General features: G+C 41.8%; 1 protein-coding gene across 2 annotated transcripts; it reads right to left on the bottom strand.

The window, feature by feature from the left end:
• Positions 1–98: 98 nt before the first annotated feature.
• Positions 99–14160, bottom strand: SERINC3 (serine incorporator 3). 2 transcript variants are annotated; one of them, XM_081948615.1, is made up of 11 exons: positions 13955–14153; positions 12608–12825; positions 11176–11337; positions 9990–10147; positions 9380–9459; positions 8018–8155; positions 6399–6568; positions 4966–5056; positions 2779–2953; positions 1234–1455; positions 99–881 (listed from the first exon to the last, which is right to left on the bottom strand). In XM_081948615.1, the coding sequence occupies exons 3-11, from the start codon at positions 11209–11211 to the stop codon at positions 743–745; spliced, it is 1209 nt and encodes a 402-aa protein (XP_081804741.1). In that variant the 5' UTR covers positions 11212–11337; positions 12608–12825; positions 13955–14153; the 3' UTR covers positions 99–742. The 2 variants fall into 2 exon arrangements, with proteins under 2 accessions (XP_081804741.1, XP_081804740.1); XM_081948614.1 differs by lacking the exon at positions 12608–12825 and having other exon boundaries at positions 13955–14160.
• Positions 14161–14521: the final 361 nt, after the last annotated feature.

Below are 14521 nucleotides of genomic sequence, written 5' to 3'. Positions count from 1 at the left end.
GATGACTTACCTTTAGACATAGACCAACTTCCCTGCTTGGGCTAGATGATAATCATATGCAGAACTGCTGAAACAACCAGGCAACAAACATGACACTAAAAATTTAGTTTTAATCAAACATATTTATAGTGCAAATAATGTCAAACTCAGTGGAATGATATATTAACAAGCATTGTTTGTTAGTTTGCTTGTTTCAAAAAGCATGACTTGAATGCGTTTAAAGTAAAAGTTTAGCAGTATGCTAGATTCTTACAAAATTTGTTTTCTACAATGATCCCAAAAATTGCCATTTATAGGCGTAGTATATTACATTAGTATGCTGTTCTGTTAAGAAAAACACTTTATCCATTATTCAAAGCTCCATCAGATACATTTTTTTCCTGAAATGGAATGTAAAGCAATGCAGCAATGGTACTCATTTCCATACAGTGAAATATCCGAACAACTTTAGAATATATTACTTTCCGTTCACATTTCCAGTAGCGATAACGTTTACACAAGCTTTTTATGAAATCCTTCAACAGCACAGCTGTAGTAGATAACAGGAATGCTAACTTTGAATTTAACACATTAATATGTACAGCGCTTAGATTCTGCATTAAGCATTACACAAGTTAGACTTCTATTTGTCTGCCTGTTGTAGGAATGATGCCTGGAGTCTTAGGTCCACGAAGCAATACATAACTTTTGGCTTTCAGCAGAGCAGAACGGCATATCTCCATGCTTTCACAGAAGTTACCATTTAATTGAAGTCTCGATTGGTAAGGATCAGGGGTGCCACCAAAGTCCAGACATAAATAAGAAGACAAACCCAGCTTGAGGAGATCTTCACCCAGACAGCTGGCCATTTGCTTTTCAGTGTTTTAGTTTCAGCATCAGGACTATAAAATTAATAAAAAATGGTACATGCTTCAATCAACTGGTAGAAAGTCTTCAGCTAATTCAACTCGAATTACACAGCATTTTGGTATGCTTACTAAATATTTGGGGTTAGTTACAGAAGTATTATTCAGAAATTATATTTACATCTTTCCCAGCATATACAGAAGAAAATCTTTTAAGGCACTTGTCACAAGACGAATCCTAACTTTAGTTTTGTACAAAAATTAAAACTAACATTAAATTTCTAATTGTTTTAAAAAAGGTTCTTAATATATAAACAATCCCATATTGAGTTAGCAATCTACAGCAATAAGGTTTTTTGATTAAAATTGCTGTCAAGAATGTACTCACCTGTACCAATTTGTAAGAGTCATCATTATGTAGAGGGAAGCGAGAGTTAACAAGAAGTGGAAGACGCTATAGCTATACTGGACACCATCCTTTTCATTGTCCAAAACCCGGCGGGCTTCTCCATCTTCTACATCAACTGTATTTGGTGCATCATCCAGAATGACACTGTCACTGGCAGACAGCGTCAACTTGTTCACTTGGCTGTTGTTAGAAGACCGGATGCTGCAAAACAAGGAAGGAGGCTTCAGAAATCTAGCTTATAAAAAAGGGGGACACTTTTAATCAAATTACAGCTCTCCAGCATTATTCAAATTCTATGAAAACTCCTTCAGCTACTGTTGGTTCTGCAAACACAGTACATAGTTAAAGGAAACAATTATATGGCCCTTCTCAAAAAACTATCATTGCAACCTAGCAATCGCTCAACCTGTCTCTTAACCTACATGAGGAAAGTGGTTGAGAAAATAGTGGATCTGAATCAAAGTTCTGCAGATTATCTGGACTTTTTCAATCTGGGTTTAGGTCTGTCTGGATACAAAATTAAGACCACACTCATTTTCTTGTGGGTGGCCTGTGGCAAGATTTGAGATGCAGAAATGCAACCTCATGCTCTTTCCATAATTCTGGTATCGTCCAATTCCAATAATATGCCAATTTTGATCACACTTCCTTGTTGAGAGATGGGAAATTATCCTGTTTCAGAGTTTACGCTTGAATCAGAGGTAAGCTGGGGCTAAATCGGCTTTTGCACAGAAGTGAACTCCACCAACCATGGCCACTCCTGAATCAGAAGACTGTTCGGCCTCCCAGAATACCGACGATCATCTGTTCCAGGCTGCGGGAATCGCCGCCACTATTGCCACCTCCGTGCACCCTGTTTTTGGCCTGTTCCGGGTGGTAGGGATTGCTGCTGGCGGTGATCCCCGCCCCCTGGAACGGGCCAAAAATAGGATGCGCGGAGGCCAAAAATGGGACACATGGAGGCGTCAATCCTTGCAGCCTGGAACAGCTGATTGGTGGTATTCTGGGAGGCCGATTCAACCACCAATCAGCTGCTTGTGCTAAATCAGGCTGTGCTGAAGCTGACCAGTCTGTTTGCTGTTTGCTGCAAGGAGGCAAATTACTGGGAGGCGGAGGCAGATTTTTTTTTCCTCCCCAAAAGCTAGGTATGTTTTATAGTCCAGAGCATCTAATAGTCCAAAAAATACTGTAATTGGAAATGTTATGCAAGCTCTTCGGAGCTCATTAGAGCACTTTAAAAATGATCATTTTTACATCAAGATCAACAATGGTCAAATTTCAGCTAAAACAAATTGAGTTTTAAAAACTAATATTTAGTTAACTCAAAAGAGTTTAATCAGTACGAATCCTACTACAATTAGAAGACCCTGTAAGTACTTTTAATCAGGTAATTGACACCACTTCAATCAAAACTAATTTTCCTTCATTTAAAGAGAGAGAAATTTTCTATTTCATACATCCAAATTTAATATAATATATAATAGATCATATTAGAATAGCTTCAGAAAACAAAACATATCTTACCTTGAATACAGGAGACAAAGTACGAAGATAATAAGCCCAACAATGCTCTGTGTATCCCACCACTGAGGTGATTTTTCTGGTATAGGAGTAGGAATAGCAGTTGCATTCAACGAGATGGAAGTAGGTGCAGATATTTGGCTGATAATGTTCAGAAGGCTTGGGTTACAGTGGCGTTCTGAAAAGAAACATTTTAAAGAGAATATATATATAAACATAGATATTATATACTAGTCTGAGAATTACTGTTGTCTGTTGTCAAGTAACCTAAAGAAGCATTTGGCACTTGTTACAATGAAGTCTCTCTACAACAAAGTGTTTGCAAGATGTTTCTTAAGGAATTCAAGTGTTTCTAAAGAAAACAATTTCTCAGCGGCTTTTGATACCATCGACCATGGTATCCTACTGCACCGGCTGGAGGGGATGGGAGTCGGAGGCACCGTTCTACGGTGGTTCGGCTCTTACCTCTCCGGCCGGATGCAATATGTGTTGACGGGGGCAGAGATCGACCCTGAGGCCACTCTGTTGTGGGGTGCCGCAGGGATCGGTCCTCTCGCCCCTTCTGTTCAATGCATATGTGAAGCCGCTGGGCGAGATCATCCGTGGTTTTGGGGTTGAATACCATCTGTACGCTGATGATACACAGCTGTACATTTCAACCCCAGACCACCCCAACGAGGCTGTCAAAGTGATGTCCCGGTGTTTGGAAGCCATCGGGGTCTGGATGGGGGACAACAGACTTAAACTCAACCCCTCCAAGACTGAGTGGCTGTGGCTACCGGCACCTCGGTTCAGCCAGCTGACTCCATCGCTGGCCATAGGGGACGAGCAATTGCCCCCTGTGGAACGGGCGCGCAATTTGGGCGTCCTCCTAGATGCCCGGCTGTCAATGGATGACCATGTGGCAGCCGTGGCAAGGGGGGCGTTCCACCAGGTTCGCCTGGTGCGCCAATTGCACCCCCTACTGGACCGGGATGCCTTACGCACAGTCACTCATGCGCTGGTGACATCTCGCCTAGACTACTGTAATGCTCTCTACATGGGACTTCCCTTGGGACGCGCCCGGAGACTGCAGCTAGTCCAGAACGCGGCCGCGCGGGTTGTCATGGGAAGTTCTAGATATTCCCATGTAACACCACTCCTGCGCGAGCTGCACTGGCTGCCTGTGGTTTTTCGGGTGCGTTTCAAGGTCCTGATTACTATCCTTAAAGCGCTCCATGGCACAGGACCTAGTTACTTGCGGGATCGCATCCTCCCACATACATCCCTGCGGCCAATCCGCTCTCACAGGGAGGGCCTTCTCCAGGTGCCGTCCACCAGGCAATGCCAGCGGGCGGCGCCAAGGAATAGGGCCTTCTCTGTGATGGGCCCAACCCTCTGGAATGACCTCCCCCCCGACATTAGAACCACCACGGACTTCCTTCCGACAAAAATTGAAGACTCACCTGTTTCGATTAGCTGGCCTGGCATGAGTATAATTGTTACAACTTCAACCTCCTGGAAGTATACTCTCAACTGGTTATTTTAAGGGTAGTATTTTAAATTTAATTGATTTTAGGGCTCTTAGAGCCATATTTTATTCTTCTATACAGTTCTTTTAATTTTTTAACCTCCTCCATGTGTATATGTATATTTATATTTATATTTATATTGTACTTATTACCTGTTATGTGTTGTGTGGACTGTACACCGCCCCGAGTCCCTTTTTGGGAGAGGGGGCGGTTTAGAAATGCGAAGAATAATAATAAATGTATATCACTGAAGCAAAAAGGAAGCGTTTGTGCGCATGCACCTGGGGCGAAACCCTGAAGAGGAACTGCCCAGGGGGCATCAGCATGCTGGAAAATGAACTTCTGGTTTCCAGTGCGCACCAGCCACCTAATCTTGCAGTTACTAGCGAGTATGCGCGCATGATTAGCTGGCCGGCACGCGTGCTCATGCCAGAAAATGGAAAAGCAGCTCTTCCAGTTTCTGACACTGCCACATGCGCAAAAGCCAGCTGATCATCAAACGTGCATGTGTGCCAGAAACCCGGAAGAGGAATGGGCGATGCTGCAGGTTAAAAGCTATAGCTAAAAAGGCGACATGGTTCCACGTGCCACTTCGGGCACGCATGCCACAGATTCGCCGTCACGGATATAGCATAATGGTTTTGTTTCCGTCATACTATTTGCATTGATAGAAGCTTACCGGGCTCATTAGACATGGCTGACCAAGTGAGGTACATGGTGTAGAGAGTAATCACAGAAGACTGGAGAAGCCCAGAATGAGGTTGATGTTCCTATTTGAGACAAGTAATTTTTAATAATGTAAATTATTTTATGATCAGAATCATGAAGGTTTAAGAGGTTAAAAGCTGTAACTAGAAAGGCTTCATTTCTGCTAGGGTATCAGGCTATAGGTAGTCCTCGACTTATGGCCATAAGCCTGGAATTATGGTTGTAAGTCGGGCAGCATGTGAACGGATCTGATTTTACACCATGTTTTGTGACAATTGTTAAGATGGTCCATTTTACCCAATGGGTGTTTTTTGTCAATAATTGGAAATACCAGAAACCAACGAAAAATATCAAAAATTGTGATTGCAAGACGCTGCACGTAGTCATGAGAGCCAACTGCCTAATGCCTAACAATGAGATCACATGACTGCAGCATGTATCCAGCCATTATAACTTTGAAATTGGGTCATAAGAATCTTTCCGTGGTCGAAGTGGCCAGTCATAAATCAAGAACTACTTTTATTCAGCATTAAGCATTGTCAGAGGCATAAAAAATATCTGGGGCACAACTATCCACATCTTGCTTTGTGCAACCTCAAGAACACTCTTATCAGCCACAGAACAGCCACAGAACCAAAGTATCAGTAACTCACAATGTGATTTTCACCATTTTGAAGAGGGAAACACATCTAAACTGTTGTACATGTCCACAAATATGTTTAGCACTTAAAAAAAGGAACTAACCTGAAATTTTTTTCTCAAAACTCAAAATTGTGTGTCTGGCTTATATCAGCAGATTGCTTCAACCTTTTCCCCTATCCCCAAAGTTAAATCTAGTCCTTACGTTAAAAGGCTACTCAAACTTGACCAAAATAATTTATGTTCTGTATTCACTGATTTATTCTTAGAAGCATTTGCAAGATATACAATCCACCAATATAACACCTAAAGCAAAATAAATCAACTACCGTATTTTTCGGAGTATAAGACGCACCAAGATTTTGAAGAGGCAAATTTTTAAAAAACGTTTTTGCACTCTGCAGGCTCCCCAAAACGGCCCATTTTTTGTGAAAATGGACCCGTTTTCTTTTTTAAAAAGGGCATGAATAGCCTTTATTTGGCTTCTGGAGTGCTTGGAGGGGGGGGAAAGCAAAATTAAGCAAAAAAATCCCCCCTTTTTCGCTCATTTTGCCCTCCCCAGCCTTCACTCTGGAAGCCTCCTAAAGGCAATGCATGACCATTTTGGTGAAGGGGGCGGGGTTTTGGGAAGCAAAAAATGCTGTATTCAGTGTATAAAACGCACCCAGATTTTGAGCCTCTTTTTTGAGGGGAAAACAGTGCGTCTTATACTCCGAAAAATACTGTTAAGTTTGTTCATTTGAAAGCACTGTTTCAGCATCATACCTGGACTTTGGGAAGGATTGATGTGATCGATACAGCAATGCAGGCGATCATATTAAAGCTGATGAAGAACTTGTTCTCAATGCAGCCATCTGGTTTTGTGTAGAAGACATAGAAGAGTACGATGGCAATGAACGACATAATGTAGTTCAAGATGGTGCAGGACAGGAGAGCTGAAGAAAACAAGCAGATCCCTCTTAGAAGTACTCACGTGCTAAACTGGATCAACAATATTGTTTAAAGATGCAATTCATTTGTGGAAATTATTCTCACGAAGGGAGAGCCTAGTTTTCTCCTCCACAGAGAGCATCATTTTATCCTATCAAGTGTGCATAATGCTACATTCTAAAGCAAAAGTTTGCTTACAGTGGCAGATTTTGTATTTTTTCGATATTAAGACACTCTTAACCCTCACTGCATTTGACAATCGCAGCATTATCCCTCTTTAGAATTATCCAATACAATCACGAAGCAAAATCAGGAAGTAAAACTGATACACCCAAAGATCAGTAGAATATCCAAAAAGCTGGATGCAAATGGAAACAAAAATCTATACCTAGTTCTTAAGAACATTCTTCGTATACAGACTTTGTTTGCTATTAACTATGCCTGCAGATGGATAATTCTGACATTTTTTTAACTGCAACCCCATTTTTTCCTATGGCAGCGATGGCGAACCTTTTTTGGCTCGCGTGCCATAAGTGGGGGGAGCGCAGGGGGGGCGTGTGCGGGCATGCCGCACCCATAATGCAATATGCGACCCCCCCAGTGCGCATGCACGCACTACTGGCATCCCATTTTTTGCATGCTTTTTTTGCCCCCCCCCCCCCCCAGGCTCCAGAGGCTTTATAGGAGCCTGAGGAGGGCGAAAACAGCCTCCCCCGCCCCCCCCGGAAGCCCTCCGGAGGCTTGAGGGACCTTCAGGACGCTTCGCTGAAGCCTCCGGATCAGTCAAAACGACCCTCCGATCAAACTGGAAGTGACTTCCGGTTTGCTCGGAGGGTCGTTTTGAGCGCTCCGAAGGCTTGAGGGACCTTCAGGATGCTTCCCTGAAGCCTCCAGAGCAATCAAAACGACCCTCCGAGCAAACCGGAAGTCCATTCCCAAACTTCTGGTTTGCCTGTAGGGCTGTTTTTTTGCGCTCCGTAGGCTTCAGGGAAGCTCATGAAGCCTCTGGAGGGCCTCTGGGGGAGGGGCTCTTTTCGCCCTCCCCAGGCTCCTATAAAGGCTCTGGAGTCTGGGGAGGGCAAAAAATGGCTTTAAAAAAGGGTGAACTCAGCTGGCCAGCGCGCACATGCACGCTGGCCAGCTGACAGGGCAGCGCCTCGCGTGCCCTGACAAATGGCTCCGTGTGCTACCTGTGGCACACGTGCCATAGGTTCACCATCACTGTCCTATGGAGTAAGTCATGTTTTTCAAACTTGGCCTCTTTTTAAGATGTGTGACTTTCAACTCAGTATGTTGAAATTTACATGTGTGTTTTGGGGTTGCCAAGTTTGAAAAACACTGTAATAGATGGCTCTAAATACAGTCAATAAATTGCGCAAGCAAAGAGGAGCCCAAAGCAGCATGCATTAAAGCTGCTGTTTCATTTTATTATTCATCAGCCAAATGACTCTTACCAGCATACCAGCCTCTGGAATTTCCCTCTTCCATCCGTTCAACCCAGGATTCATTCCAGGAATGAGCAAAATCCACAAGCAGCAGCAGCTGGATGAGAATGAAGAGGAAGGCACCCCCAGTTCCAAAAACAAATAATACTAGAAAGAAATAAAGAAAGAAATGTACCATCATGACAGCATTTGAGTAACTGTATCTCAATGAAGCCAGAGAGAATAATCATCTTCCATGTGATGTACTGAACAGGGATGTGAATGATGGGGCTATAACCCAAATAGGGGAAGACAGAAAGCTGATCAATCATTATCTCCATTCATATACTGTACATACTTTAATTTGTACGCCTGTTAAAACTCATAAAGCTATTTCAGGTGCTATGAAGATGACACAAAATGTCTTTCTGGTTGGTGCTGTGCCAGGGAATTTAGTGATCAGGTGAAATCCATTTAAAACAATTCACAAGCAATCTTTTAAAATAAATTCAGGTGCATGCAGCACAGGAGTGCTTTGAACTGCATTTAAGGATAAGCTATCCTACTTGAGAACTATCAGAGTTGAACCCTAATGTGGATTTGAATATAAATAGGAGAGCCACTGTATGCAGTGGCTAAGTTGCTGGCCTGGAAACCAGGAAGCATGAATTCTAGTCCTCTCTTAGACTGGCTTGGTGGCTTTGGGCTAGTCACTCTTTGGCATTCCTCTCCACCAGGTTATTGTTGAGGAAAATAGGACATGGGAACATTAGGCATGTATGCCTTGAGTAAATAAAAAAACCAAGATGGGATAAAGACCTAATACATTTGAAGAGAACTTAGGATGGCAAATTGGGAAAGGTTACACATACTGCAGAGGACATAGTTGCATTTCTATTGTTATCTCTTAGAGCGGTAACATACTACTGGAGTAGCAATCCAAAAGTCTGATAATCTTACAAAGAGGAAGAAAATTATACCTGGCTCACATCACTCCCTTTCCCTCGTGATCATGTTGGAAGCCATGTTTTATAGCCTAATAGAGTTTGGAGCTTGTCTCCCCTATACAACATTTACTTTTGCTTTCTTGAAAATGTGTGTAGGTACAGGGGAGTGTGCCTATGTACATGAAAGCAAAGGAGTGGTTTTCTATTAGATGTCTCTCTTCCTTGAAGCCATTATGATTGTAATAGCTTGGTGGAGCATTCAGTAGCAACCACTGGGTAGCACACATTCATCCAAATCCCCCTCTCCTAATTCTTCCTTGGACTATCACACGGCTTTGTCTATATAAGCATTTCATTCAGTGGATATTATTTGACATTAAAAAATAATAATTCTGACTATTATAGTTCAATAAATGATGACATTTCCTGATCCATGCACACTTGCCTCTTGTGAAAGACCCTTCTGGAATATAAAATGCCCCAACCATGATTCCAACAATTGCAGCTACTTTGAAGAACCAAAATCTATTGAAAAACAAAAAAGACAATGGAGAATTATTTCTCTGCTTATATTAAGCTAACAAAAGTAATTATTTCTAATAGGATCCATCTGGCTATAGGAATAAGTCTCATTGGTGATTTTTAACTGAAGGACTATATTAAGAGGCAGTTTTTAATATCTATGGCCTGAGCCAAATTTTGGATGTTGGGTATTTATTTATTTACCATCATAATCTCCGGGACTTCAAGCAATTTACTAAACATACAACAATCACGCTACCAATATAGCCAAGAATAAGGGATTGTTATTTGAAATATGTAGATTACCAGGTTACTTTCTCCTGTTAAATTTATATCTGGAATTATATAAACTGAAATTAATCATTATCCTGTTTCATTTCATGGGCATGTAGTTATTCAACTTTCCTGCTTGGAATAATGAATGTTTCCTACTTTAACATTCAAGTTAAAATGCATTCAGTTTTGGAAATTTACCATTTCAGGTTGTGGGCAAAATAAATAAGGGATTAGTCCCCATTTTCCATTTAACTCACCCATTGTGGATGGCAGCCCGTGGGTCTTTACTTGATTTCACTTGTATCATAAATAAGGCAAAGAGGAAGAAAAACACAGCCATAGCAAAACTGATTCGATAGACAGCTCTATATCCAACCAAAGCTTCACAATCAAAGCCGTCACAAAAACCAGGCACCTAAAAGAAAACAATACATTCAAAAGCTTTAATTATATGCAAGTAAATTATACAATATTCATTTTCTTCAAATCCTAGTCTTACAGATGATGATCATGATTGAAAATCCATGGTTTATAAGTTGTTATTTTGTACCGCTCCTGGCTAGGGTATGTTGTCAAACTGACCATCTATAGGTAGTCCTCGACTTACAAGCGGTCACTTAGTGACAGTTTGAAATTACAACAGGGTCCCAAAAACTACTTACAATTCAATGTTGAAGATACAACATTGTACAAATCTCCAACTGGTCACGTGATCACATTTCAAGCACTTAGCAACTGGTTCTCCTTTATGGCCATTTGCAGCATCCCATAAGTTTCAGGACTGCAATTTAAAGTTTGGCCAGAGTTTACCTCCAGTTCCTGGCAAAAAAATGCCTAGTGGGTAAAATGAATTTGCTTAATGGCATCCACTCATGTAATGACAGTGTTTACTTAATGACTGGCAAAAAATACAAAATATGACCCACTTAATGATAACAGCTTACAACTGTAATTCAATCTCAATTATGATCTTAGGTAAAAGCTACCTGCACCCAGAATGCCAGGATCTGCTGGCACATTCTATCCTAAAATAGCTGTCACATAACAATGCTCCCATAGTATAAGCATTCCCAGTATATTAATCTGAGTCCGTGAAGATGCTGCCATTGTTTACAATTCCAAGGAGATAAAATATTTGACTGGCTGCAGATTCTGATTCAGGACTTAACGTTGGTACAGACCAAATCAACTCAGTTTGCTCATGTCTAGGGCTCAATGTTTAATGACTTCCTAGTTTGGTCATAGCTCATAACTTGAAATGCTGATCTTTCAAATTAGTCTGGACTGGAGTCTTATTGCGCCTAATAAAATGATCTTCTTATTAAGAAGACAACAGAAATTCCACTGTTTTTTTCTTTCAACCTTCAGTGTGCCTCTATCTTAACTGGAGGAAATCAGTGCCCAATGATGTGTATTATAAGCAAGATTTTAAAACCTCAGGACCTCTTTGAGATGTTTCTCCATTCCTGGTACCAGCATGATGCATGCAACAAGAGTACTAAGAAGAAGCAGGAAAGCATAAATGAGCCGAGTAACTGTAGAATTCTTGCTGTTAGGACAACAGCCACATAACAAACATGATGCACCACTGCAAAGACATGGAATCTATAAAAAAGAAGAATAAATGAGAATATTTAAGTATTAGCAGTACTATACATCCTTTCAAAGATATTATTTATAATGGTCTTAGTGCAGTCATTGCCCTATTGGCCATATGTGACCAGGGCACATACCATGTGAAATGCATTGAAACACTGAATGCCAAATTAGAAAGGCCAATATAGAAATGTCTTATGATTAGGAGGGAACTAATTTCTAGTATATTAACAGTCCAACACAAGTTTAACACTCTGATTAGCATGAACAGACCACTTGGACAGTCTAAAGAACAATGGCAAAGTACTCATATTGCAAGAAAGTTGTAGAAGTAAAGCTAAATGAATAAATCATGCCAATTCTCTGCAGGTAGCCACCTTAATGAGAGGTTTTATATTTCTCTTAACTGAAGGCTTCAGTTAAGTTTATTTCTGGTGATATATATTTTACTTTCTCATGACATAGTATACTTAGGGTTAGTGTTCTCTACAGGAGGGGTCCCCAACCCCCCAGTCCATGGACCAGCATCGGTCCATGACATGTCAGCAACTGGTCCACGCAAACAAGTGAATGCCCATCCACTGGACGCAGGCAGTACATGAAACCATGCCCTTCTGATCCATGGAAAAACGTCTCTCCACGGAACCTATCCCTGGTGCCCAAAAGGTTGGGGGGTGCTGCTCTACGGGCAGTAGTGGATTTCAAATAATTTAACAACCAGTTCTCTGCCCTAATGATTTCTTCCAACAACCAGTTCACCAAACTGCTCAGAAAGTTAACAACCGGTTCTCCCAAGTGGTGCGAACAGGCTGAATCCCACCACTGTCCTCCGGGGTTGACTCCAGTCAACCCTACTGAACTGCTGTAAACGTAGTAGAAATGCTGTTCTTTATCAATGTGTGCATTGCACATGCTCCGTATCTTAATTCACACCTATAATTTGCATGCTCATATTAACCAGAACATTGTTGAGCACTCTACCTAACCTGTATCAACTCTGGGCAATAACCAACTCCATGTTATTAAACTGCCACCCAAATTAAGAGAGTAAGGTAAAGAAAAATATTGTTATACTGAAAAGATGACTGGTGAAAATTAAATGTAAATATCAACACCGAATAACAGAAAACCCTTACTTTTCTAATAGTTGTATAGAATGGATGGAACTACTATATAAATTAGTGTAGCATTGGTTGTTTTTGAAAGTTTAGTAATTCACAACATACATATTTTATTGTAGGAAAAATCTATACCAACTAACTAACATAGCACTTTGTACTTTAAATAAGTCTTAGTTCTGCTCAGACTGAAAGCAATCCAAAGGCACTCAAGTGGAAGCTTTTACCATCCCCGATTCCTAAGCATTTTAATGTTTTAATCTCTCTGAAGAGCAGAAACATGAAAGCAGCCCTTTGTTCACTTTGCAATCTCTGCCTTCTTTAAAGAGTTATATTCCCTTTTGTCCATCTTCATTGTAAAGTCCTTTGTTCTAAATGCCTGCAAACCAGTGGAAATGAATGATGTTATCTCTCTTCTCTACAGCCTGCAAAAATATCCATGGTTCCAAACTGTTTTTAAGGAAAAAAGGATAACCACCTATGCCTGCTTAGAATAATTCATTGGGTTTAAAGAAAGAAGGGTAAATTAGAAGGGTTAGAAACACTGGGATGGCTCCAGTAACCTTGACCGTTTGGTTATTATGTGGACATGTCATCTACCACACTCTACTCAAAAGGTTATGACTCAGCAGCCATTTCCTGACTGAGACATAAGTATCATTCTTAGAGATTAAATCACAAGCCACAGGAAACGGATGGAAGGAAATGAAAGTACGACCCACAGGGTCAAAACAAACCCTTGAACAAAATCAAAGCTGTAGATAATCCAATTTTTACTACCATCTTGACAGCTATATTTACATGAAATAACTCAGTGTGTCTGTTTCCACAACTTGGTAGGGTTTTTTTTTAACCTATCGCCCATTCTCTGGTTCAATGGGTTTAAATTATTTAATAAAACAATTAAAATAGTTTGATCGAACGCCTTGTTTTTTTACACTTCTTGGAAGAATTAATGTTCTTTCGAATGGACATGCGGTTCACTCCCAGTTTTTAAGATTACAGCCTATCGAACCTCTTGGGGGTCTCGCCTGTTGCTAGGCAGATACCCCAAAAGAAGAGCAGAAGACCCCGCCCCCTTGTTTATGTATCCTGCTTTAGACATATATCCGCCCCCAGATCTGGGATATTTTATTTCTTTATTTTGTCAAGCATGTATAAGGTAACAGATATAAGTATAAACATGATTATGAATACAGGAAATGGATACGAATAAGTGGGGATAGTAGGAGAGGGACGGTAGGCACATCGGTGCGCTTTTGCACGCTCCGTTACATACAATAACAGAACAATAATCGGGATATCCGAATTGCCCGATTTACCTTAAGAACCCACAGCAGGCTTTGCTGCTTTGTAGGATACAAAGCTACGGGTGTTCGTCTTTCATTTCCCTCTGGTTGCTGGAATCCGGGTCCCCGCTAGCGGGATCCACCCCATCTGGACTGGGATCCATCTCAGTCTCACCTCCCCCCCCCCCCCCCCCGCAGCACCCACCCACCCGGACTCACCCAACTGGCCAAAGAGCAGATCCCGAGCACAGCCCCCATGGCGATAGCGATGCCCCCACGAAGCCACTTCCGACTCGCTCCAACCTCGAGCGCCCAGCGCTACTGCTAGCCCAGTCGACACCCTGTCGGGACGCGCTGATTGGCCGCGCCTACGCTGCTCCCCGAGCCTGTCATGGGAGAGGGGGCGGAGAAGAATGAACCGACCAATGGAAACATTCGGTCCGCTGTTCCGCGAAGCCAGGAAAGGAAAATGGCGGCCTCTTTAGCAGTTGCTAGGGGGTGGGGGGGAAGCCTAATAAAGGAGAAGTGTGTTGATTGGGTGGAGGGTTATGATGGATGGGAGATTATTGTCTGAATTGACCAATGGGAAAGTTAGACTTCCCAGACGATAAAAAGCAGGGGGGAAGAAAAGAGATGAAATAAGGGCAGAAGCATTTCCGCCCTTTTTCAGTCACGCAGAATTGGATACAGTACTGTATCTGGGGCGGCAGCTGGTAAATGCGCGGTTGCTTCAAGAAGGGCTCTGAAGGAGCCTAAATAAAGAAGGAAGAGGTTCATTTCGTGGCA

The sequence above is a fragment of the Natrix helvetica genome, assembly GCF_964273705.1.
Source record: "Natrix helvetica genome assembly, chromosome: 3".
In the NCBI taxonomy this organism is placed as follows: Eukaryota; Metazoa; Chordata; class Lepidosauria; order Squamata; family Natricidae; genus Natrix; species Natrix helvetica.
This window is presented reverse-complemented; position numbering and strand designations above follow the sequence as displayed.

What these genes read in the sequence shown, in the direction of transcription:
- SERINC3 (XM_081948614.1), bottom strand. Translation starts at nt 13,993, where the DNA reads ATGGGGGCTGTGCTCGGGATCTGCTCTTTGGCCAGTTGG. An exon ending in CGGGCTGCCATCCACAATGG is followed by an intron (nt 9,460 to 9,989) that starts GTGAGTTAAATG and finishes GTTTTTCAATAG; the next exon opens with ATTTTGGTTCTTCAAAGTAG. An exon ending in CTTTGTCTCCTGTATTCAAG is followed by an intron (nt 1,456 to 2,778) that starts GTAAGATATGTT and finishes CTTGTTTTGCAG; the next exon opens with CATCCGGTCTTCTAACAACA.